At 40.3% G+C, this 23,895-nt stretch overlaps 1 protein-coding gene across 1 annotated transcript in view; it reads right to left on the reverse strand.

Moving 5' to 3' along the window:
• Nucleotides 1–1,220: 1,220 nt before the first annotated feature.
• SEC61G (SEC61 translocon subunit gamma) overlaps nucleotides 1,221–23,895 on the reverse strand; it is a 679,333-nt gene continuing 656,658 nt past the window's right edge. The window contains exons 2-5 of the mRNA XM_050783552.1: nucleotides 8,029–8,100; nucleotides 6,355–6,454; nucleotides 4,746–4,848; nucleotides 1,221–1,385 (exon numbers count right to left, since the gene is read on the reverse strand). Coding sequence (XP_050639509.1) covers nucleotides 1,376–1,385; nucleotides 4,746–4,848; nucleotides 6,355–6,448 — 207 coding nt within the window. The 5' untranslated portion in view covers nucleotides 6,449–6,454; nucleotides 8,029–8,100 and the 3' untranslated portion in view covers nucleotides 1,221–1,375. The remainder of the gene's footprint in view (nucleotides 1,386–4,745; nucleotides 4,849–6,354; nucleotides 6,455–8,028; nucleotides 8,101–23,895) is intronic.

Here is a 23,895-nt window from a genome sequence, read left to right on the forward strand (position 1 = left end):
ATTTAGCACATCTAGAAGAGGATCTCTCACTTTCAAGTTTTAACCGTAATTCTAGGAAACTTTCCAGTAGCTTCTAAACTATAATAACTTTGACTACCTGTTTAAAATTCCTGAGGTAGGGAGTTCGAGACTAGCCTGACAAACATGGAGAAACCCCGTATCCACTAAAAATACCAAATTAGCCAGGTGTGGTGGCACATGCCTGTAATCTCAGCTGCTCGGGAGGCTGAGGCAGGAGAACTGCTTCAACCAGGGAGGCAGAGGTTGCGGTGAGCTGAGATCGTGCCATTGCACTCTAGCCTGGGCAACAAGAGCGAAACTCCATCTCAAAAGGATAAAAAAAAAAAAAAAAATTAAGTGCTTACAGAAAAACTCCTACCCTACCTCAAATTCTACTAGGGAATCACCATACTTTATTTACTGTTTCTTCTTTGACCATAAACATTTATCTGATAGCACATGCTATAACTTGAATGTTTATGTCCCTCAAAAACTCATGTTGAAATTCAATCTCCAGACAAGCACAGTGGCTTAGCTGGGTAATCACAGTGCTTTGGGAGCCGAGGTGGGAGGATTGCTTGAGGCCAGGAGTCCGAGACCAGACTGGGCAACATAGCGATACCCTATCTCTACAAAAAATTAGACAGACATGGTGGCACGCACCTGTAGTCCCAGCTACCCGGGAGGCTGAAGCAGGAGGATGGCTTGAGCTCAGGAGTTTGAGTTCACAGTGAGCCATGACCTGGGCGACAGAGCAAGACGCACATACGTACATATATATAAAGAAATTTAACCTCCAATGTAATAGTATTAAGAGGTAGGGCCTTTAAGAGGTGAGGAGGTCACAAGGGCTCTTCTCTCATGAATGGGATGAAGTCCCTTTGCCCGTCTATCCCTTTTGCCATGTGAGGACACAACATCGAAGCCACCAGCTTATAAGCAGAGACCAGGCCCTCACTGGACACCAAACCTGCTGGTACCTTGATCTTGGACTTCCCAGTCTCTAGAGCTGTGAGAATAAATATTATTTATAAATTACCCAGTCTCAGGTATTTTGTAATACTAGCACAAAGGGGCTAAAACAGAAGAGCTCTCAGAAAGTGTAATATTTCACCAGGCTCTTTCATTTCTCTTATAAACTAAATTACTCAGAGAAAGAAACTACTGTTTTCTATCACTGAAATGTGATAAGTATCTATGACAGAAAAAAGAGATATTCATTTACTTTGAAATTACTTTAATTTAGAAATAGAAAACATCTTGAAAGGAAAAGAAACCCACAAAATATACAGGCAAATTTGTACTCTGTGAGCTTCTCACACTCTCACACTTGTTCACCAATCTCTAAGATGAAAAACTCTCTTCCAAAATGTATTCAGCCACCACTGTAAAAGAAAGAAAAATCATTACTTCTGAGTAGAGATATAATTTTAATAATTATTATTATTTGAAATGCAATATGCTATAACTTTAATGGCTCAAGACCAATTATTTGAATCCCACCTAACTTTATCTAAAGATGGCATAAAAGAATGGCACAATGAACTTTAAAATCCTGGACCTGGAAAGATGATGTGGTTACTGGCAGAGGTCTATGTCTAAACTCACAATGCTCATTCAGGAAATGCCATTTTGGAACAGTCTAGCCTTTCTGAACACAACAAAAAATATCAATTATATGACAGGATGGTTAGCTGAGAAGCTTTTCAATTTGATAACGTCAACACACCAGCAGAAAGTAGACTGCACATGAAGCACAAGGTGCTCAAGCACCACATCTTACCATAATCATTCCAAAATCTGGGTTAGTCATGATGAAAACAAAAATCACGTTTTCTACAGAAGAACTTCTGAGCTTTAAAAGCATAAACATTAAACCTACATAGTCAGATACACATTTTAGTAATGTTAAAGCAAAATAATTCCATTACCAGAAGAAAATTACATAAAATAGGCCAGGTGCAGTAGCTCTCACCTGTAATCTCAACACTCTGGGAGGCTGTGGGAGGCAGGTCACCTGAGGTCAGGAGTTCGAGACCAGCCTGGCCAACATGGTGAAACCCTGTCTCTACTAAAACTACAAAAAAATCAGCCAGGCATGGTGGTGTGCACCTGCAGTCCCAGCTACTGAGGAGGCTGAGGCAGGAGAATCACTTGAACCCGGCAGGCAGAGGCTGCAATAAGCTAAGATTGCGCCACTGCACTCCAGCCTGGGAAACAGAGTGAGACTCCACCTCAAAAAAAGAGAGAAAATTATTACATAAAATACCCCTGAGCATATACTTTAATGTTTAGCATTTTAAATGCTTATGCTATTAAACAGTATTGCTATAATTAAAAGGCCAGCAAGTGCTTATTTTAAATTCTAATACTGTGAATATTAATTTTGACTGCTATAATTATAAAGAAGAAGAAGAAAAAAATTGTAACAAAAAAAGATAATTCAATCCAATGAGTATTTCCCTTGCTACCATCTCCAAAATGATGTAAACAATGATTAATCCTCTTTCAAGCAGGGAAAGCAAGATTCCTTTCAGTTGTACAGCTATCATGGTATAACATGAGAAAAGAGTAAGTTTTCTGTAGTGTCTCTCACAAAATGTTTTAATTAGCCTTCACATTAAGATTAAAAAATATCTAAAGATAGATTTTTTAACTTCTTAAACATTGAAACCATTTTTTTTTTGGTTTTCTAGAAGAAAAGTTTTCTAAGTAACTAGCTTCTGAAAGGTTTCCCGTGTTGCTCTATCACTAGCCATGCAATCCGAGTGGTTACTTAGCCTCCCCATGCCTCAGTTTCCTCATGAAGATTAAATGAGTTGACACACAGAGTCATGGAAAGTTCTCAATGAATGTTAACTACTATTATTGCCACCATCACCATTAGAAAAGGCAAGGACCTGAAGTTGTTCACTTAATTCAACAAACACTTATTCAGTGCTTTTAACAGATACAAGAGAGCTCTGGACTAGACTCTATAGGAGAGATATACAGTATAAATAACAAGGCAGGCCTGCCTCACAACTCATAATCTAATGTGAAGACGGACCTGAGTATAACCCAAGGCAGACAGTGATGTCTGGCAAAAGGGACAAAAATATAGGTTAAGTGAAGGCTGGCGAAAAAATTTGAAAGGTGCTTGACCAAAAAATTTGAAAAGGTGGGCTTACATGTTCTTCTGAAAGGTACAACTAAGAACAATGATTATCATAGGAAACTAATTTTGTTATCATTTTAAAGAAACACTTCCTATCAATTAAATATGTCTCATGACAGAATGGGAAGTAAGAAGAGCAGAAGCACTGAGTATGAAAAAGAACGGACCTGACAGAGACTCTGCCACTTCTTTTTACTGATTTCCTCATTCTACTTCAGTATTCTCCCCATGACTCCACAGTTCTACAGTTGGCATTTCTCACTGGTAAAATAAAGGGATTTCTGAACTGACAAAGGAGGTATCAGTGACTTGGGCCCATCTAGTTCTAACTACTTCTGATCCTGAATATCACTTTGTGGCAATTTTACCTTAATAACTATGGTACCCTACTTAAGAAATCCCTCTGACAATATACATTGTTACTTGTCATTTAAAAGGCAACCTGTACCAGTACCTGGAATAAAACACCTAGTATTTAGGAGATTTATAGTTTAGAAATTTTTTAAATCATTGCTTCAAACTTCACCACCCCATAAAATCAATTGATATTACTGATTGATATTAGATAGATTTCAATAGCATATGGAAAGTTCTCAATGAATGTTAATTACTATTGCCACCATTACCATCAGAAAAGGCAAAGAACCTGAAGTTGTTCACTTAATTCCACTAACACTTATTCAGTGCTTTTAATGGATACAAGCACTTGAGGTATATCAGTGCTTACCTGATATTATTATCAGGTAATAATAGATTTTATTAGCTCCAAACAGTGGATGAGGCTGAGATTAAATGCATACAAAATCACAGAGTAAGTACTAAAACCCATACTAAGTCCTTACCCTAAACTGAATTACCTAATTGCTCTAATTGCTCAATGCCACAACATGTCCCAATGACTTGTAATGAATTTAAAAAGCAAAATTATTTGGAAACGAATAAAGTGATCCCAATGTTTCTCAGCCTTTTTTGCCTCCTAATATACTTAAAAGTTATGATATTCTCCCATCAGTAGCAATGGCTCATTACAGTAACAACTTTCACTCGTATTCTTACCCAAATTGTTTCTGGGGCCTTACATGACTTAAAGTCATAATCCAAGTAAGAACTGTTATCCCCACTGAGTAAACTGAGCACAGAGAGGTGAGGCAAATTGCCTGATGCTAGGACAGCAACTGTATAACAAGAAAAAGGATTTGGATCTAGGCAATCTGGTCCAGAGTTAGAATTCTATCATAGCAGTGATTTTTGGATGGGAAGCATTTCCTCTGCTCCTTAGAGATTAACAAGATAACAGCACAAAGAGGACTTAGGTTTCAGTGCTGGCTTTGTGACATATGAGTGTCTTTAATACTTTCTTGACTCTGTATAAATTTTATTTATTAAAGAAAATAGTGCCTAGCACACAGAATTTCTGGAAAGATCATTTAAGATCTAAAGGCGCTCAATCATCAGGTACTCATAAATATCAGTAGACTCCAACAGCACTAAAAAGAGATGCATCTCTGTATTAACGAAATAGCAGGCCGTCATCTCAAATGGTTTCAAGTTTCATTCAATCCTAGTCTATTTCATAAAGTTTACTTACACAATGATGTTATTAATAGGAATATGGATCAATTTCACAAAGAAGCCAATGAATCCCATTATAGCAAATCCTATTGCTGTTGCCATGGCAATCTTCTGGAATTCTGCATTTAAAAACACGAAATTCACATATTTTTTGCACTGTCACTGAAAGTATGGGAAAAAAACTATCAGCAACATAAATGAACTTAACTAGTATACATTTATCCTGTTAATAGATATATAACTTAAAAATAAAAAGGTGAAACTGTTAATAGTAAACAAGTTGTTTGACAGGTTTTAAAATTTCCATGTTTTGTTGATATTTAAGGAAACATAACAGTGCATGTCTGTGCCAGTGAGTTCATCAACAAGTACTAAAAATATTTTTTCTTCTTAGCAAATGACCAGAAAATACCAAAATAAGGACATGGATGAAAGAAATATACATTATTTTTCTTAAGTTTTAAAATGTATCATTGTAATTTTTATTATAACATATCGATTATACAGGCAGAAACATACCTTTTTTGGGTACATTATAAACAATGGGTCCAGTGCCTTTGCTATTATGATGAAGCCAAAAATAAGGCTTGAAAAATCAAGTTCGGCTGGCACGGTGGCTCATGTCTGTAATATCAGCACTTGGGAGGCCGAGGCGAGCAGATCACCTGAGGTCAGGAGTTTAAGATTGGCCTAGCCAACATGGTGAAACTCTGGCTCCACTAAAAATACAAAAATTAGCCAGGCGTGGTGGCAGGTGCCTCTAATCCCAGCTACTCAGGAGGTTGAAGCAGAATTGCTTGAACCCAGGAGGCGGAGGTTGCAGTGAGCTGAGATTGCGTCACTGCACTCCAGCCTGGGCAACAGAGTGAGACTGTCTGAGTTGAGCACTATTTTATAAAACATTACACTGGTAATGTTACCATTTTATGTTACTTCCTAAGAGAAGCTTTCCCTGATCTCCTGACTTGGTTAGTCCTCCTATAATGTGCTGTCAAACTTCCTTCTAGTTATCTTCCATAATACTTACCACAGCAGTAATTAAAAAACATAATTGCAATAATTTGTTTATGACAGTCTTCCTTGATAGAGTCTAAGCTCCATGACAGCAAGGACTATTCCCTTTATTATATACTACATTACATACATGTTATATTCTCTATTATATTACCAGCTCCTAACTCAATGAATGAATACAAGTAGACAAATTGAACACATGAATCATGATAAATAACAAAATTAACTTTCTAGTTTGGCAAAAACTAGATTGTTGGTTTCATGTTAAGGTTTTGTTCATTGGGGTGGGAGTTCAGTAGGGAGACTTCAAAGCTTTTCCAAAGAGAAAATATGTAAGATACTAAAAGTCATAAAATATTATTAACTAAAATGTTACCTGGAACATAAGGCTGTGATAATCTTACACCATTTGAAAATACATAAAATAAAAATTTAGACAAGAGTAAAAAATTTAGGAAGAAGTGACAATGTTAAAAAGCCATCGAGCAGTATCAATCAATAAAAATGTTGGCGAAAGTAATGCAATGGCTATTAATCAAGAAGATGTTAATCAAACAAAAGGCTTAGAAAACTCAAAGATTTAATTTTTTTTCTCATAGTCAAGCAATTACCTTTTCTATCAGGTTTAGTGCATCTTTTAACCAGCCGAATGGAGTCCTTTACAAACTGCCGACTTGGCTCAACAAACTGCATTACCTGATCCATGACTGCCTGTTTAAAATAAACAAAGATACTCACTGGTATTGGTTACCATATAATAAGCACTTACTCATTGATATCAAGATGTAAATGAGACCAGTCATTGAATTCACGTCTAACATGGGTCAATTCCACCTCCTAAAATAAAACAAAAAACAAACTCCAAAGCCTAAATTGATATTATTTTTGTAAATTTCAGTTAATTATCAGATCAAAGGCAATAAGAAAAGCACAGATCTTACTCATGATATCTTCACTGACAAAGAACAGCACACGCAATATAAAAAGCCTATCTCTATTAAGAGGTTAAAAAAGGTTAAGCAATTGATAACACATCCATTCCTTTTCTGACTCTGCAGTCCCATCCATTTCTCATTCTACAGTCCCCTCACCGCTCCTAAGGAACCAACAATGTTGAGATCCAACAATTACTTTCCATATTTTATTTTCAACTATGCAGAAGGCAATGTCTTGTACAGTGAATGCCAACTATGGTGCTGCAAGAGCCTAGAATGGAGGCAAAAGTGAATTTCAACCTTGATTTTTCTAAAACGTGCCAATACAATACACTTTTCTAAAGTACAAAGAATAGCTAAAGCAAGACGCAAATTCTGAGAAGCTAATAGCTAAATTCCAAACTTTTCGATTTGAACACATCTTTTAAGGAAACAGGGCTATATATTTTACTATATATGTTCTTTAGAGGAATCTATTACCCAACAGAAATGTCATCCGATGTTAGCTTTGAGAGCCACTGCTTTAGAAAGTAAAGAGATCAAAGTATTACTTGTATTTTCCTCCATTTCCAGTACTCAGAACAGTGGCCAGGTGGTAGTTCAAATCACTGGCTATGGAATGTAAACCTCTGTAAGCCCCAGTTTCCTCACTTAATGTAGGCTGTGGACAACGAAATGAATTAATGTCAATGAAACACCAGGACTTCTGCAACGTTCTGGGGGCAAAAACACAGTAATGTCTGTTTTCTCAGTATTTCACTTAACTTTGCTCTTGAAATCCAAAGGGCTTAAACTTTTTGTAATCATAGTTATCATGAAAAAGCTAAGAATTTTTTATCCAGAAAAATGTACGCTACACACAATACCGCACTCAATGTCAAGGGTAGAGACCCAAAAACCAACTATGATCTCTCGAACTAGATTCTAGACCACTGCTCTCACTTTAAACTACGGGAGCGGCGGCAGGGCCAGAGCTGAGTACAGCCTTTCCCAGACAAGACTCCACACCCGCACACAGAGCCAACCCCGAAGGTATCGGGCAGCAGGACATCATCTTTGGCTGCAGCACAAAAGAAGCCGGGGCAGGACGCTAAGCCCTGGAACCCCGCGAGCCGGCGACCCCGCTCGCCGGGAGCCCGCGGCCTTGGGTCTGCCTTCCGGCAGAGGCCGAGTTGGTGGGATGTCGGCGGCCAGACCCCGGCCCCAGACTTGAGCCAGGGGACCACTCATCGCCCGCTCCGCGACGGCCGCCCGGGGAGACACGCCGGCTCGCCCACGCCCGCTGCCCCCGCGAGTCGCAAAGGCGTGGCCGCCCGGTTCGCCCGTACCTACTGGCGGGAAGAAACTCACCTGCCCAACCGACACCTAAAATGCCAGGGACACGTAGCACTGGAGCGGACTGATGGAGGCCCACCGGAACCGGAATCCGGGTTTCTGCCAACAGCCCGCCCACTCCTCCGTCCTATTGGTTCCTTACGCGAAACCTCAGTGCGCAATCGCAGCGCGACGTGCGTCCCGGCCACGCTTCCCGGAAGAGATGCATTGCGAAGCTCGTTGTTGGGGCGTTAGTTTTCTTTAGGAGTGTGACGCTAGCGTCAGCCGTTTTTCTCCCGGCTGGGTCCAGGGTTACCTCACCAGCCCGACCTCAAACCACTGGCATCCACAGCACGAGCCCCAGCGGCCTTGCAGGGTGCTTGCTCTCTGGTAGCGGCTGACTAGGTAAATCCTAAGTTGTGGGGTTTTTTTTCCTGCGGTCCAGCTTGTTGTGTGTCCTTACGGTACATACTTTTTGTATGTATATAATGTTGGTCGAAATGAAGCTTATGAGCAATACAACGTTATGGCCTAATTCAAAATAGTATCACCACCCTAAACTTTGACTTTGGCTGTCATTCACGGTAATGAATGCGGCTGTAATTGAGGCCGTACTTTGTCAAACGCTAGGTTTGGTTACGGGAGTGGTCATAATGTACACACAGCTCCCCACTTATCCACAAGGATGCATTCCAGGACTCCCCCGCCCCCTGGGGCTGAAACCATCAGTAGAGACGGGGTTTCACCATATTGGCCAGGCTGGGCTTGAACTTGTGACCTCGCGATCCATCCTCCTCGGCGTCCCAAAGTGCTGGGATTACGGACGTGAGCCACCGCCCCCGGCCATATTTCCTTTTAGCAATGGAGCATAACTGGATCTGAGGAACAATATAACTCTGGAACAGCTGATAGAACATTAAGAGGTGTTACAACTCTCAGTACTTCTTAAACTTCAGTAACTGAAATCTCCTGTTAAGTTTTTTAGTAAATGAAATTTGTAACCCCAGAACCTCCAGATACTGATTGGGTGGGTCAGGGTTAGAGGCCACACACCTCCCTATATGTGACTGTAGGTGGTCTGTACACACTACGCATACCTTACCTTAGCCTTAAGAGTCACTTTTAAATTCTGAACGGACTGAGATGCATTTGACTAGTTCTTCCTCCCTAGGACTTCAGCCCATGTATCATCTGTTTAGAGGCCAGTAGTGACCATCTAAGGCAATCCTGTCTATCTCATGCTCTTTTTTCCTTTTTGACAATACCCTCTTCATTTGCTGCATAGCATTTGTATTAATATGTATGTATTTACTCCTCGGTCTGTCTCCCTACACTGTAAATCCCCTTACTAGACCATAAGGTCCAAGTGGGTATAGCATACCTGGGTTACTCACAGCACCTAGTAAAGTATTAAACACAGTAAATGCTCAATAAATAGTTTTCAAAAAAATAATTCATTCCACAAAAAACGTAAAATCACATGTTGGCAAGTTCACCCCAACCACCAAATGTCTGAGTTCACAGTATTTTCAGCAAAACACAGAAAATCAAGTAACACATACAGTGGTTCCCCTTATCCAAGAAAATCTGGTTCAAAAAGAGGTGTGTACCAGAAGGTAATGTGACAGAGGCCACATTCAAATAACTTTCATTACAGTGTATTGTTATAATTGTCTACTCACCTGAGTTCGGGACTTTGCGACCAGCCTGACCAACATTAAGAAACCCTGTCTCTACTAAAAATACAAAAATTAGTCTGGCATGGTGGCGCAGGCCTGTAATCCTAGCTACTCGGGAGGCTGAGGCAGGAGAAGTGCTTGAACTCAGGAGGTGGAGGCTGCAGTGAGCCGAGGTCACATAACTGCAGTCTAGCCTGGGCAACAGAGCAAGACTCCGTCTTAAAAAAAAAAAAAAAAAAAAAAAAAAAAAAAAAAAAAAAGCCAGTAACAGCAGATCTGTGCAAAAATACGAATCAACCAGAACTCTAGAACTCTAATTCTTGGTTACTAGGAGTGTAGAATGGCATAAATCTTTGGGAAAAGTTTAGTAGTTTATCATAATACGAAGCATATATACACCAACTATGGCTCCACAATTCGAATTCCAGGTACTTATTGAAGCTATATGAAACTAAATTCACAAAAAGACTTGTACAGGAATGTTCATAGTAACTTTATTGATAACAGAACTAAAAGCAACTGGGTACCATCAATAGAATGAATAAAGATACAGGTATAGTCCCACGACATAATAGTACTCCACAGCTAAGGAAAGAAAACTCTCTGCCACAACATTGATGAGTGACAAACATGGTGAGTGAAACAAGCCTACGCTAAAGAAGGGACAGTGTGCAGTTCCATTTGCAAGAAGTTTTGGACAAAGCAAAAATAATGAATGGTGGAAAAAATCAGAACAGTGTTTGCCTCGGGGTACAGATTGAGAGGGCAGGTGAGGGAACTGGGGAGTGAAAGTAACACTCTGTAATTTAACAGGTCTTAGGGTTTCACAGGGGTCTTAGTCAATGTGGGCAGCTATAACAGAATATCATAGAGTGCTGGCTTACACAACAAACATTTATTTCTCACAGTTCTGGAGACTGGAAGTCAGAGATAATGGTCAGGTTCTTGTAAAGGCTTTTCCTCGTTTATAGAGAGCTACTTTCTCCTTCCATTCTCACGTGGCGGGGGGTGGAGGAAGAGAGAAAGAAAGGACTGGCTCTCCTCCTCTCATAAGAACACTAATCCCAACGTGAGGCTTCAGCCTCTTGACCTGATTACCTCCCAGAAGCCCCTCCTCCAATTTGGAGGCACACAAACATTCCATCCATAGCAGCAGATCTGTGCCTTTTACCTCAAAACCAAACAAAACAAAACAAACAAAACAAAACTCAACAAATATTGAACTCTAAATTATACAATTGTCGATGCATTTAGGAGGGAAATGTACAGGTATCTACAACTTCTTTTGATTTAAAAAAGGGCAGGTTCATGGTTAGAGGAATAATATGTGTTAGAGGAATTATTTGTGATAATGCAAAGACAACAAAATGTTAAATGTAGACTTAGTTGTGATGTAAGATGTTCATTGAATAACTTTCAGTTTTTCTGTATGTTTAAAAATGTTTGTCAGATGGAAAAAAGTCAATATATAGATCACCAAGTTTTAAAAATTTTGACATGAATTGTACTGAGTATAAATTGAATGTATATATGGCAGAAATTTTAAATTGACCCTCAATTTAAAAATACATGAAATATTAATAACATCATTTGAGATAAGCTGAATTAATATTCCATTTATATTCTTGAATCTCTGCCTGAAGCAAGAAAAAGTTTAAGAAGATCTATGGAGAACCAAGGACTCCACAGCACCTGTCTTTTTGTTTTGTATTACTTCATTTAGGTATTATGACAAAGTGGAAAGAACTGTATCTTTTGAAAAATGAAGTTGACACAGTGGTTGAAATTATGAAAGTGTCAACAGTTCCCCAGGAAAAATCAAAGACTGGACCTAGATACAAACATACAGAGTCTTTTAGACAGGAATATTTTAAGAGTTAAATGTGATGAGGTCAAATAAAGTTTACTCCCCTCCTCAAACCCTGTTTGAAAAAACAGAATTTTAAGTACTATAAAAAAAGTTATTCCATCTTATTTAGTTAAAAATGCAATAACCAGAATAGGGTGGTGAAGCTGACATGGAAGATTTAGATATCACAGAATTAGTTGCCAGTGACTCTATGTTATCAATTACAGTAAACAGTTTCAATTGACTACTTCCTCCTGAAACTCACTGTTCCCTTTACTTCATGATCATTTTCTTAAAACGAAAACAAAAACCTTTTCTGAATCTGCCTAATGGACTTCTTTTCCTGCATCATCCTGTATTAGAGAAGTCTAACTGCTCCAACACACATAGCCACCCTCTGGGCTGGCCAGGTGCTGATTTCTGGCCAGGCCAGTCTCCACGGATCTGACGCAGGGCTGTGTTCTTTCCACATAGTAAGTCTCTGCAGATGTGGCACAGGGCTGTGTTCTTTCCACACGGTCATGCAGGGTTTCAGGCTCCCCAGGGTGCAGTGCTGCCTGTTAAGGGTTCTTAGTACATTTCAGGAGAAAACAACCCAATTAAAAAATAAGCAAAAGATCTGAACAGACATTGCATAAAAGAAGATATACAGATGGCAAATAATCATATGAAAAGGTACTCACCATTACCTTTCATCAGGGGATTGCAAACTGAAACAACAATGAGCTACTATTGCAAGCCTATTTGAATGTCTAAAGTCCAAAATACTACATCAAGTGCTGACAAGGATGTGGAGCAACAGGAAGTCTCCTTCGTTATTGGTGGGAATGCCAATGGTACAGCCATTGCGGAAGGCACGTTGGCAGTTTCTTACAAAGCTAAACGTAGTCCACCATACTATCCAGCAATTGCACTCCTCGGTATTTAAATAACAGGAAGATTTATGCTCACACAAAAACTTACACACAAATGTTTATAGCGGCTTTATTCACAATTGCCAAGACTTGGAGGCAACCAAGATGTCCTTCAGCAGATGAATGAATAAACAAACTGTGATAAACACAAACAATGGAATATGCTAAAAGGAAATGAGCTCTCAAGCCATGAAAAGACAGGGAGGAACCTCAGCTTCATACTACTATGTAAAAGAACCAGTCTGAAAAACTACACACTGTATGATTCCAACTATATGACATTCTGGAAAAGGCAAAACTGTAGAGACAGTAACAAGATCAGTGACTGCCAGGTCTTGAGGGGCTGAGGGAGGGTGAGAGAGAGGGAAGAATAGGTGGAGCGCAGGGAATTTTCAGTGCAGGTGAAACCATTCTGCGTGATGCTACAATGGTGGATACATGCCATTATGCATTCGTCAAAGCCTAAAGAACTATACAGCGTGAACTCTAGTGTAAACTATGGACTGTAGTTAATAATAATGTATCAATATTGGTTCATCCGTTGTAACAAATGTTCGCTAGTACTATATTAATAATAAGGAAAACTGCAGGAAGGATGTATAAAGGGTTGTGGTACCTCTCTACTTTCTACTCAATGTTTCTGAAAAACTAAAACCCCTAAAAATAAAGTCTATTAGTAAAAATTAGAAATAAAATATAAGATCCTAGGAGAGGGAGAGAAACTAGAGTCATGTCACTGCTTCCTTTATGCTCTGTCTGAAGCGACACCCAGCACCATCAGACTCCTGCACTCTTTCCCTCCACTACCAGTCAATCTTTTTTTTTTTTTTTTTTTTTGAGATGGAGTTTCACTATTGTTGCCCAGGCTGGAGTGCAATGACACAATCTCGGCTCACCGCAACCTCTGCCTCCCGGGTTTAGCCGATTCTCCTGCCTCAGCCTCCCAAGTAGCTGGGATTACAGGCATGTGCCAACACACCTGGCTAATTTTTGTATTTTTAGTAGAGACGGGGTTTCTGCATGTTGGCCAGGCTAGTCTCAAACTCCCAAACTCAGGTGATCCACCCGCCTCGGCCTCCCAAAGTGCTGGGATTACGGGCGCAGGCCACCACTCCCAGCCCCAGTCAATCTTTTTGTCGAGATGCTGAGAAGCCCAGTGCCTTTCCCAAGACAAAGCAGTTGACAGAGTCCAGTTTGACCACAAACCTTGTTATAACACGGTGACTTATTTAAACAAGGTAAGGGGTTCTGGCTTCTTTACTACATCCCCTGGAGCTGTATGATGAATTACGATTTATGACAGCATGCAGTCGCTTTTTTACATTATTTGAGATATGGAGGATGTTACAAACTGAACTGTGCCACCCCCAAAATTCACATGTTGATGGCCTAACTCTAAGACCTCAGAATTTGGAGATAAGGTCTTTTCTGTTTTTGTTTGTTTGTTTTTGAGACAGGGTCTCGCCCTGTCACGCAGGCTGTTAGCACTACCTTACACAGATCACTGCAGCCTCAACCTCCTGGGCTCAAGTGATCCTCCCACCTCAGCCTCCCCAGTAGCTGGGACCACAGGCACGCCCAGCTAATGTTTTTTCTTTTCTTTTTTTTTTTTTTTTTTTTGTAGAGACAGGGTTTGGCCACTGGAGATAAGGTCTTTAAAGAGTTTATTAAATTAAAATGAGAGGCTGGGCATGGTGACTCACACTTGTAATCCCAGCACTTTGGGAGGCTAAGGCAGTTGGATCACCTGAGGTCAGGAGTTCAAGACCAGCCTGGCCAACATGGGGAAACCCCATCTATACTAAAAATACAAAAATTAGATGAGCATGGGGTCACACCGCCTATCATCCCAGGTACTCAGGAGGCTGAGGCAGGAGAATTGCTTGAACCCAGGAGGTGGAGGTTGCAGTGAGCTGAGATCAGGCCACTGCACTCCAGCCTTGGTGACAGAGAGAGACTCCATCGCAAAAAAAAAAAAAAAAAAAAGAAAGTTAAAATGAGGCCAGAGGTGTAGGTTATAATCCAATATGACTGGTGTTCTTATGGACACAGATGCACAGAAGGAAGGTGATGTGAAGACACCAGGAGAAGATGCGCAAATTAAAAAGAGAGGCTTCAGAAGAAACCAGCCTTGCTGGCATCTTGATCTCAGATCTCCCGCTTCCAGAACTGTGAGAGGATAACTCGCTGTTGTTCAAGCTTCCCAGTCTGTGGTATTTTGTTATGGCGGCCCTCACAAACCCACATAGAAGGCAAGCTTTCATTGCTTTTTTTTCCTTCCTGTTTCCTAAGAGAAATATTAACAGTTCAAGCGAATGTGATTTTTGGACACACACAGAGTAATCTCATAGGAGTATAAAAATCAGGAGGTGTCCTGTCCTATTGCTGCAATGTGGAACTAATCTTTTAGGAAGAGAGCTTTGTGAGTACTCACGTGAGGGAAAGGGATCACAGTTTTGAAACTTCATTTTAATACTTACTTCTTAATCAGTTAAATTTTATTGTCAAGTGGTTTTCTTTAAGGAGCTTAAGGACACGGTTTTTCCTGAGTTTATGCGTGCCTGAATATGCCTGTCTGTATACTTTAGTGATGTGGGTGCATATAAATGTGGGCATCACTTTCTTTTCTTTATAATCTAGTTGAAAGACAAATACTCCATTACATCCTAGCACTCAGTGTTTCAGAGGGGAAATGTGATGCTACCTCAGATTGTCCCATCCTTGTCCCCTTGATGCGATTAAAGCATTCTTTCTCTGCAACTGACATTCAGTGACAAACAGGATCTCAATGAAAAGTGTCATTCTATATCATTTTTTCCCCGAGACTGCTCGATTCTTACTTCACTTCAGGGAAATGTGTTCTTGTAATATGTTTTCTGTTTGATATGTTGGAGTATCTGTTTAAGGCAACTACCCTTTTGTCAGCTTTTCTTTGTTCTTTTTATATTTTCTTAATTGTGTTACCTTAATTACACCTCTGTACGCACCTTGATCAGCTCGTCTTTAAATGTTTTTTGCACTTAATTAACTCCATTTTTAACTACTGTGTTTCTTGCTATTTTAAATTTATTTTGTGATGTTATTTTGCTTCTCAATTTTTTCCTTAGTGGGACGATCTTCCATCCTGTTTCATTCTATTTTTAGGCGAGTTCACTGATGGAGAAGCGTTTTGCAGGGCTCATGCCCTGAGACCTCTCTGGTTGCAGAGAGTGGCCATGGAGGCCTCCTGTCTCCGAGCTGCCTCCTCACCAGGCTCCTCATCTGGCTTCTGCATGCGACCACCACCTCTCGATATATTTATCTTTCAGTGGCATATTTGTATAATTTAAATTTAGTAGATCCTTTAAGAAAATGTATGTTATAAAAGTTTAAAACTCAAAACTGAAGAGAATATAATCTTGTCATGGGTTTTCTTGCACATTCAGAGCAAGAGGCTCTGCCTTCCGCCTCGCTGTCTGCTGTGTGGCCGGGCTTTCCTCAGTGCCCTTGGTACATTTCTGGAGGCCCCTGTGCCCTGTAGAACTCTCGCCTGTAAGCTGTGCTTTGCTTGTGTTTGCTTCAGTGTGGACAAATGGCTAGCCCTCGTTCCAGCTGCTCCTTTGCAAAGGATATGGATTCTGTTTTCTCCTCAGAAGTCTGACCCAGGGCCCTATCCAGGACACGGTGACAGTGGGGGAGAACCCTGGGTCTCAGGCTCTTCCTCCAGGGCCTCAGCTAACATCCCTCTCGCCCGCGCTATGCATATTGCTGGAGAGGTCTCTGCTCCTGGATTGTGTTTTGACTTTGGCTGAGCTTCCAGCTCAACCTTTCAGACAACATTTCTCCAAAGCAGGAACAATTTGTGGAAATTCTCGACATACTGTTCACGCTGTTGTGGGGGCTTAGGGTCCATGATAGGTAGCTATGCCAAGCCATGGCAGAGTGTGCTTTTTCTGTTTTCTTATTTCATTATGGCGGCATGAAGTTGTACACGTTTCCCTGTTGGGTTCTTGCTCTTGCTCTTTTTGCTGCTGTCAATAATTATTGTTGATTACATCAGATGTTGGAGGAGGTGAATTCTGGGTGCCTGTTTTACTTCACAGCCATTGCTATTTTAATAAGAAGATGGGAAATTAAAATATCAGGCCCTGCCATCTTGTGATCCTTTTAACTCAGAAGTCCTTTCTAACTGGAAAACACAGAAATGTCCCTATTATTTCAAGAAGCTATTAGATATGTCCTGTTTTTCTATGCCATTCACTTCCCCTGAATTGCTCTCAGACCTACCCTGTGCTCGTTGGTGCAGTGGGAGTGATCTAACCTTTAAGGGGATAGCTGTTCCAGCCTACCCAGATGACCCCACTAAACAGAGGGTAATGCTAGCAAGGGAGAGAAACCAAAACATTAGAAAAATGAAGGAGCCAGCAGGATTATTGTAAAGAGTTCACTTGCCTAGTGTTACAGACAGAAATGGAAGCAAGTGAGGAAAATACATATAGAGGCTTTTGAACCAAGCTTCCTAACTCCCAGGACAGACATTTTTTCCCCTGTTTTATCTGTGTGCTTTTCTACCATCCCTTACTGGCCCCTGGATGGTTACTTTCTATCTGTTTTTAGAAATGGGAAATTTAATACCTCGTTCTCAGGTTAGTTCAGTTCAGTCTAAGAACTGAGTATCAACGAAGGACATAATTTACTCACTGTACAAAAGACCACCCAGCTGCAATGCCCAGTTCCCTCAGTTATAATTGGGATTAATTAACCGGATTTTCATATCTCCTCCCTTTTTATTGTTCATAATGCTTCCCACCTAAGACTGATAGTGCTGTCAAGAGCTCTGTTGAGGCCGGGCACAGTGGCTCAGTTATCCCTGTTATCTCAGTGCTTTGAGAGGCCGAGGCAGGAGGATCAATTGGGGCCAGGAGTTTGAGACCAGCCTGGGCAACATAGTGAGACCCTGTCTCTACAAATAAAATAAAATAAAATAAAATAAAAATAAAACCTAGTGGGGCCTGGTGGCATGCTCCTGGGTCCTAGCTACTGAGGAGATTGAGGTGGGAGGATCTCTTGGGCCCAGGAGTTCAAGGCTATAGTGAACTATGATTCTAGCCTGGGTGACAGAGCAAGACCCTGTCTCTCTGTTAAAAAACAAAAACAAGCAAACAGAAAACAGCTCTGTCCAAGGGGTTGGGAGATCCTCGATGAAGGAAGAGGATAATTGGTTGGGTCTGGAGTGTACAAGGACTTCAGCTTCTAGTCATGGTGGAGAAACTGGAGCAAGACCTGTACTCCCAATACCAAAAATGAGAAAACTGGAAAAAATATGTGAAACAACTCTTTCAGACACTGGGAAACAGGAAATACAAGACTGTGATTCATAAGGGGACGGTAAAAAAATAGAGTGAGTCTATCACCTCAGAATTCTGCTTGAAAGGCAGTTTTCAAACCAAAGCCACAAGGTAAGGCGAAAAGATTATATGCAGAGAATGGTAATTATTAGTGACCAGGAAGATAGATAGCTGGAATTTCTAGGGCAGACTAGCATAGAGGAGGGTGCTAAATGGAAAAAGAGCTCTAGAAATCTGCAAAGAGCTCCCATTGAGTCAGTTGAGGAAAACCAATCCTGCCTATGTAAGATGCAACACCATGAGGCTGGGCTGACAATGACCAGGAGCTGTAAGATGAATAATTCGCAGAGGACACAGGGGCTGGGAGACTATGAGTTCTCACTAGCCCGGTGGAGAGTCCTCCCTGACTGTATGGGACATTTTTCAGTAGAAACCTCAGGAGGGTGGCATCTTAGTAACAGGGCTAAATTAGCCATAGCGTAAAAACTTGTGCAAAGAAAGGAAGGAAAAAAATTAAAACTACATACTTGAAATTAAAAATTATGTTTGACATCCACTCAGAATTACAAAACATGCAAGAAAGCAGAGAAATGTGGACTTGTAACCAGGAGAAAAATCAGTCAACAGAGGCAGATGCAGAAATAGCAGAGAGGAAGAACTTAAGTGAATGACTTTAAAAATCATTTGTAAAAATAAGCCCAAGGATTTAAAAAAAATTAAACATCATGAAAAGATCCATAGAAAATGTTTTAACAAGAACCAAAGAGAACTTCTAGAGCTGAAAAATATATCTAGAATGAAAAATTTCCACTATAGGTGTAACATCCAGTGAGAACTTCAAAAGAAAAGATCAGTAAATTTGAACACACCAGTAGAAACTATGATAGTAGAAGCACAGAGAGAAAAGAAGACTGAAAATGAGCCCAACATTAGTGACCTGTGGGCAGAAATATATTGGCAAATTTTAACAAATACCTTTATGGAGAAAAAAGCCTCAATCTGTAGCATTGGCCAATTTTCATGATGTAAATATTCCCACCGTGGCTGATTTCAAGGTGCCAATGTGACATCAACGAATACAAAATTTTCCAAATTAGACTAATTATAAACTGACATCTCCAATAAGCTCAAAAAACTAAATAAAAGACACAGTAGAAAAAGATAATCTTAAAAAGCCGAATTTTACAAAGTACACATATATACGAGGACTAAAGATAAAACCAAGAGCAGATACATCATGGGAAACAATTAAGGACAGAATCACCTCTTTAAACCACTAGTTGGGGTGGGGAATGAGAGAAGGGGGTATGAACCTCGAATTCCATATCCATTGGGAATGTTCTTCAAAACCAAGGAATTATTTCTACATCAGAAAGCTAGAAAAAATGAGTATATTAACACCAAAGTAAGTAGAAAGAAGCAAAAAGTAAAGATGTAAAATTAATAAAACAAGGGTCAGCAAATCACAACTTTCAGGCAAAAATCTGGCTTCACATCTGTTTTTGTGAATATTTGTATTTGAAAATAGTCCCACTCATTTATTTACTAATTGTTGTCTAGTGCTGCCTTAGAAATCATATGGTCAGCAAACCTAAAATATGTATTAGTTATTTACAGAAAAATTCGCTACCCCTAGAAACAGACAAGAGAGATAAATGAATACAACTAAAAGGAGCATTCTTTGAAAAATCAGTCTTGATAAATCTATTGCTAAACTGATCAGAAAAAAAGAAAAATTTTACATAGAAATTTCCAGTATTAGGGATGAAAGAAAAGACAGTGCTACCAGTCCTACAAACATTAAATGAGTAATAACAGTACAAACAAATTTATGCCATTGAATTTGATAACTTAGAAGCAATGACAAAATTGTACAGCAAAAACTGTTGATAGAAAATCTGAATAACTCTATATGTATTAAAGAAATTGAATTCATAATTTCCTTCTTACAGCAAAACTCCCAAGCCCAAATGTCTTCACTGGTGAATTTTATCAAACATTTAAAAAAGCACTAATTGTAATAAAACATAACCTCTCTCAGAATATAAAAAGAACCCTTTCCAACTCAGTTTTTGAAGCCAGCATCGTGCTGATACCAAAACCAGACAAATACTTTACAGAAAACTTTACACCAATATTCTTCATGAATCTAGATGCAAAAAATCTTTAACAGGATATTAACAAATAGAATCCATCTATGTATAAAAAGGACAATATATTACAATCAGGTGGAATATTTCTTAGAAGTATCAGGTTGTCTTAATATTTGAAAAACCAAGGCAACTCCTCATATTAATAGGAGGGGGAAATGTTTTGTTCTCCCTTAGGACTAGAAGAAAGAGTGCACTTGACAAAATTTAGCCACATTTATTACAAAAACTTTCATCAAAGCAGGAATAAAAAGAAACTCTCAAGCTTATCGAGGGCACTTTTAAAAATGTGCAGCTAACATCTACCTAATGGCAAAAGACTGAACTTATTTTCTCTAAGAACAGGAACTAAGAACAGCAACAGAGCTGATGCTGGTACAATTACATATCTGTCTGGGGGGAAAAAAAAACCTTTAGTATTTCCAACATATCATGCACAAAAGTCAACATGAAAAAGATCATGGATGAAAATGCAAAAACTAAAACAATAAAACTTCTAGGAAAAATCGAGGAGAAAATTTTTGTGATCTCAATGTAGGCAAACATTTCTGAGGTAATAAATCTATAACTTTTTTTTTTTTTTTTTTTTTTTTTTTTTTTTTTTGAGATGGAGTCTTGCTCTGTCACCCCAGGCTGAAGTGCAGTGGCATGATCTCGGCTCACTGCAATCTCCGCCTCCTGAGTTCATGCCATTCTCCTGCCTCAGCCTCCTGAGTAGTTGGGACTACAGGCGCCCACAGCCACGCCCGTCTAATTTTTTGTATTTTTTAGTAGAGACAGGGTTTCACCGTGCTAGCCAGAATGGTCTCGATCTACTGACCTCATGATCCACCCACCTCGGCCTCCCAAAGTGCTGGGATTACAGGTGTAAGCCACTGTGCCTGGCCAACAAATCTATAACTTTACAAAATGATACATTAGACTATCAAAATTTAAAATGTTTGCTCCCCAAAGGATACTATTAATAGTATAAGAAGACAAGTCACAAACTAGGGAAAAAAACTACATATATGTAACAAGATACTTTTATAGAGCATCATATATATAAAGAAATCTTATGATTCAATAATTAAAAGATGAATAACCCAATTTTATAAAGGGAGACAAGGAAATGAATTAAACAGACTTTAACCAAAGAATAGATACAAATAGCCAATAGCCACATGCAAAGATGCTCAGCATTATTAGCAGGAAAACGCAAATTAAACTCATCATGAGTCACCTCCACACACCCACTAGAATCGATGTTCAAAAGGATGATTATAACAGATACTGACAAGGACATGGCTCATCCGGAGCTCTCACTGATTGCCGTGGGAATAGAAAATGGTATAAATGGTCAGGCACGGTGTCTCATGCCTGTAATCCCAGCACTTTGGGAGGCTGAGGCAGGTGGATCACTTGAGGTCAGGAGTTTGAGATGAGCCTGGCCAACATGATGAAACCCTGTCTCTACCAAAAATACAAACATTAGGCAGGCATGGTGGCAGGGACCTGCAATCCCAGCTACTCGGGAGACTGAGGCAGGAGAATTGCTTGAACCTGATAGGTGGAGGTTGCAGTGAGGTGAGATGATGCCACTGCACTCCAGCCTAGAAAAAAAAGAAAATGGTATCACTAGGAAATACTTTGGCTGTTTTTTTATAGTTAAACATCTACTTACTCTAAGGCCCAGTAATTTGCTTCTAGGCATTTACCAAGAGAAATGAGAACATTTGTACTCACTTGTTATACACATTTGCTCATAGCAATCTTAATAGTCAAAAACTGGAAGCAACCCAGGTGCTCATCAGCAGGAGACTGGGTCAGTAAATTGGGGTATATTCATACAAGAGAATAGTACTGAGAAGTAAAAATGAATAAGATACTGTTAGATTTAACAAAATGAATAGATATCAAAAGTGTTATGTTGAATGGAAAAAGCAAGTATTTACATAGACACAAAAGAGTATGCGCTATATAATTACTTTTCGATGAAATTCTTAAAAGTCAGAACGGATCTTTGCTGACAGAAAGCAGATCAGTGGTTGCCTGGACAAGAGCTGGGGTGAGCTTGCCTGTAAATAGGCACAAGGGTACTTTGGGAGTTGAGGGAAATCTACATACTGTGTTGAGGTTGACTGTGTGTATACATTCACCAAAACTCCTTGAACTGATACAAAGGTGCAGTTTATTGAATAAAAAATATGCCTCACTGCAGTTTTTAAGAAGAGTTTATGTGTATTTATTTTCTCCTGTTTGAGCTTTGAAAAAACATTCCGAAGTTTTTCTATTAGAAAACATTTAGAAGTGCTCAAAGTAGCAAAAGGTTTGCCCAGTTTTATCAGAAGTATGGAGAAAAGACACAAGATGGCAGTGTTACTCAGAGAAAGCAAAAGTGTATGGTGCCTTTCTCAGTAAAGTCTCATGTCACCTGGCAGTTCTTCACGTCATTGACACGATTGTCCTCAGTACTTTCTTCTCCAGGTGCTAATGGGAGTCTTCTCTAATGTACTTAATTACTGTCTACACTCAATAACTACGTCACAGATCCTTAAAACATCTCAAGAGCTTTGAAATAGAGCTTCTGTTTTTCTGTTGTTGTTGCAAATAAAAGTGAAAAATGTAAATAGTTTGCAATCAGTAATCTATTTCGTTATTAGGGAGACTCATGTCTACTGCAGTTTGTTACTCAGTAATGGAAGCCCCTGAGAAGTCCTCTTACCTCTGGGAAGAGCGCTTTGCATCCCAGAGAATCGGATTCGCATTTCAGGCAGTCAGCCACTGGAGGGCAGTGCAGAAGCATGAATGCCCTCATCTGCCCCGGAGGCGGGAAACGCTGCAGCAACTGCATCTCCTAAGGGAGCCTAGGACCAGGTTATTAGCAGAGGGGAAGGGAAAATGAATCCATTCTGGAAACCATCCGTTTGATTCAGAATGTTTTGTTTAAGAGAGTATTTCTTGGACTGGGCACAGTGGCTTACGCCGGTAATCCCAGCACTTTGGAAGGCCGAGGTGAGCAGATCACTTGAGGTGAAGAGTTCGAGACCAGCCTTGCCAACGTGGTGAAACCCCTTCTCTACTAAAAACGGAAAAGTTAGCCGGGTGTGGTGGTGTGTGCCTGTAATCCCAGCTACCCGGGAAGCTGAGGCAGGAGAATCGCTGTAATCCGAGAGGTGGAGGCTGCAGTGAGCCGAGATCATGCCACTGCACTCCAGCCTGGGCAGCAGAGCAAGACTGTCTTAAAAAAAAAAAAAAAAAAATCTTGGTAATGACAAAGTTGTGTCCATCAGACGAACTCTAGAACTCTACAGATAACTGTAGAGCCTCGATGTACAGAGCAGCTAAGTGCAGACTGGAGAGAGGGCAGGCAGGGGCCAGCTGAGGGCAGGGTCCTGCAGGGGGAGGAGGCGCCAGGTGAACCTCCCATTTCCACGACTTGTACTCTTGGGGCAGCCCCTGGTCTGTGCCATGTGGATGGTGAAAGCTCACATGGAGAATATCTTACTACCTTGAAGAACCAGAGGACGAAGTTTAGGACAACCACAGTCACTAGCGGCCGGGGGTAGGGGGGTGGGGTTCTGACAAACAGAAGAGCGCAGAGACAGGGAACCTCAGACGGTGAGTAAAGGCTGACTTCCTAGCAGGGCCATGCATGGACCTGACAGGCTTCCCTCGCTAAGGCCCAACCCTGCAGCCCTGATGGCCCTGCTGCCCCACCCAGGTTCCCCATGCTGTGGGGAGATGAGTGGAAGCTGGAAGAGGGCAAGCCTGGTTCTGCTCCCAACCACTACTCCTAATGTCTTGAGCTTGTTACCAAAGCTCCCTGAGTTTTAGTTTGTTTTCCAGAGAAAAGATGAAACCAGACCTCTCTCCCAGGGCTGCTTTTGAGGACTACCAGGGATAACATGTGCAAAGCGCCGACACAGAGGGCTTCACTCTGTCATTAATTTGCTTCCCGCCTCTTGTTTGTGGTTTCCCTGGCATCTTGTGACTAACTCCGTT

The sequence above is a fragment of the Macaca thibetana genome, chromosome 3 (assembly GCF_024542745.1).
Source record: "Macaca thibetana thibetana isolate TM-01 chromosome 3, ASM2454274v1, whole genome shotgun sequence".
NCBI lineage: Eukaryota > Metazoa > Chordata > Mammalia > Primates > Cercopithecidae > Macaca > Macaca thibetana.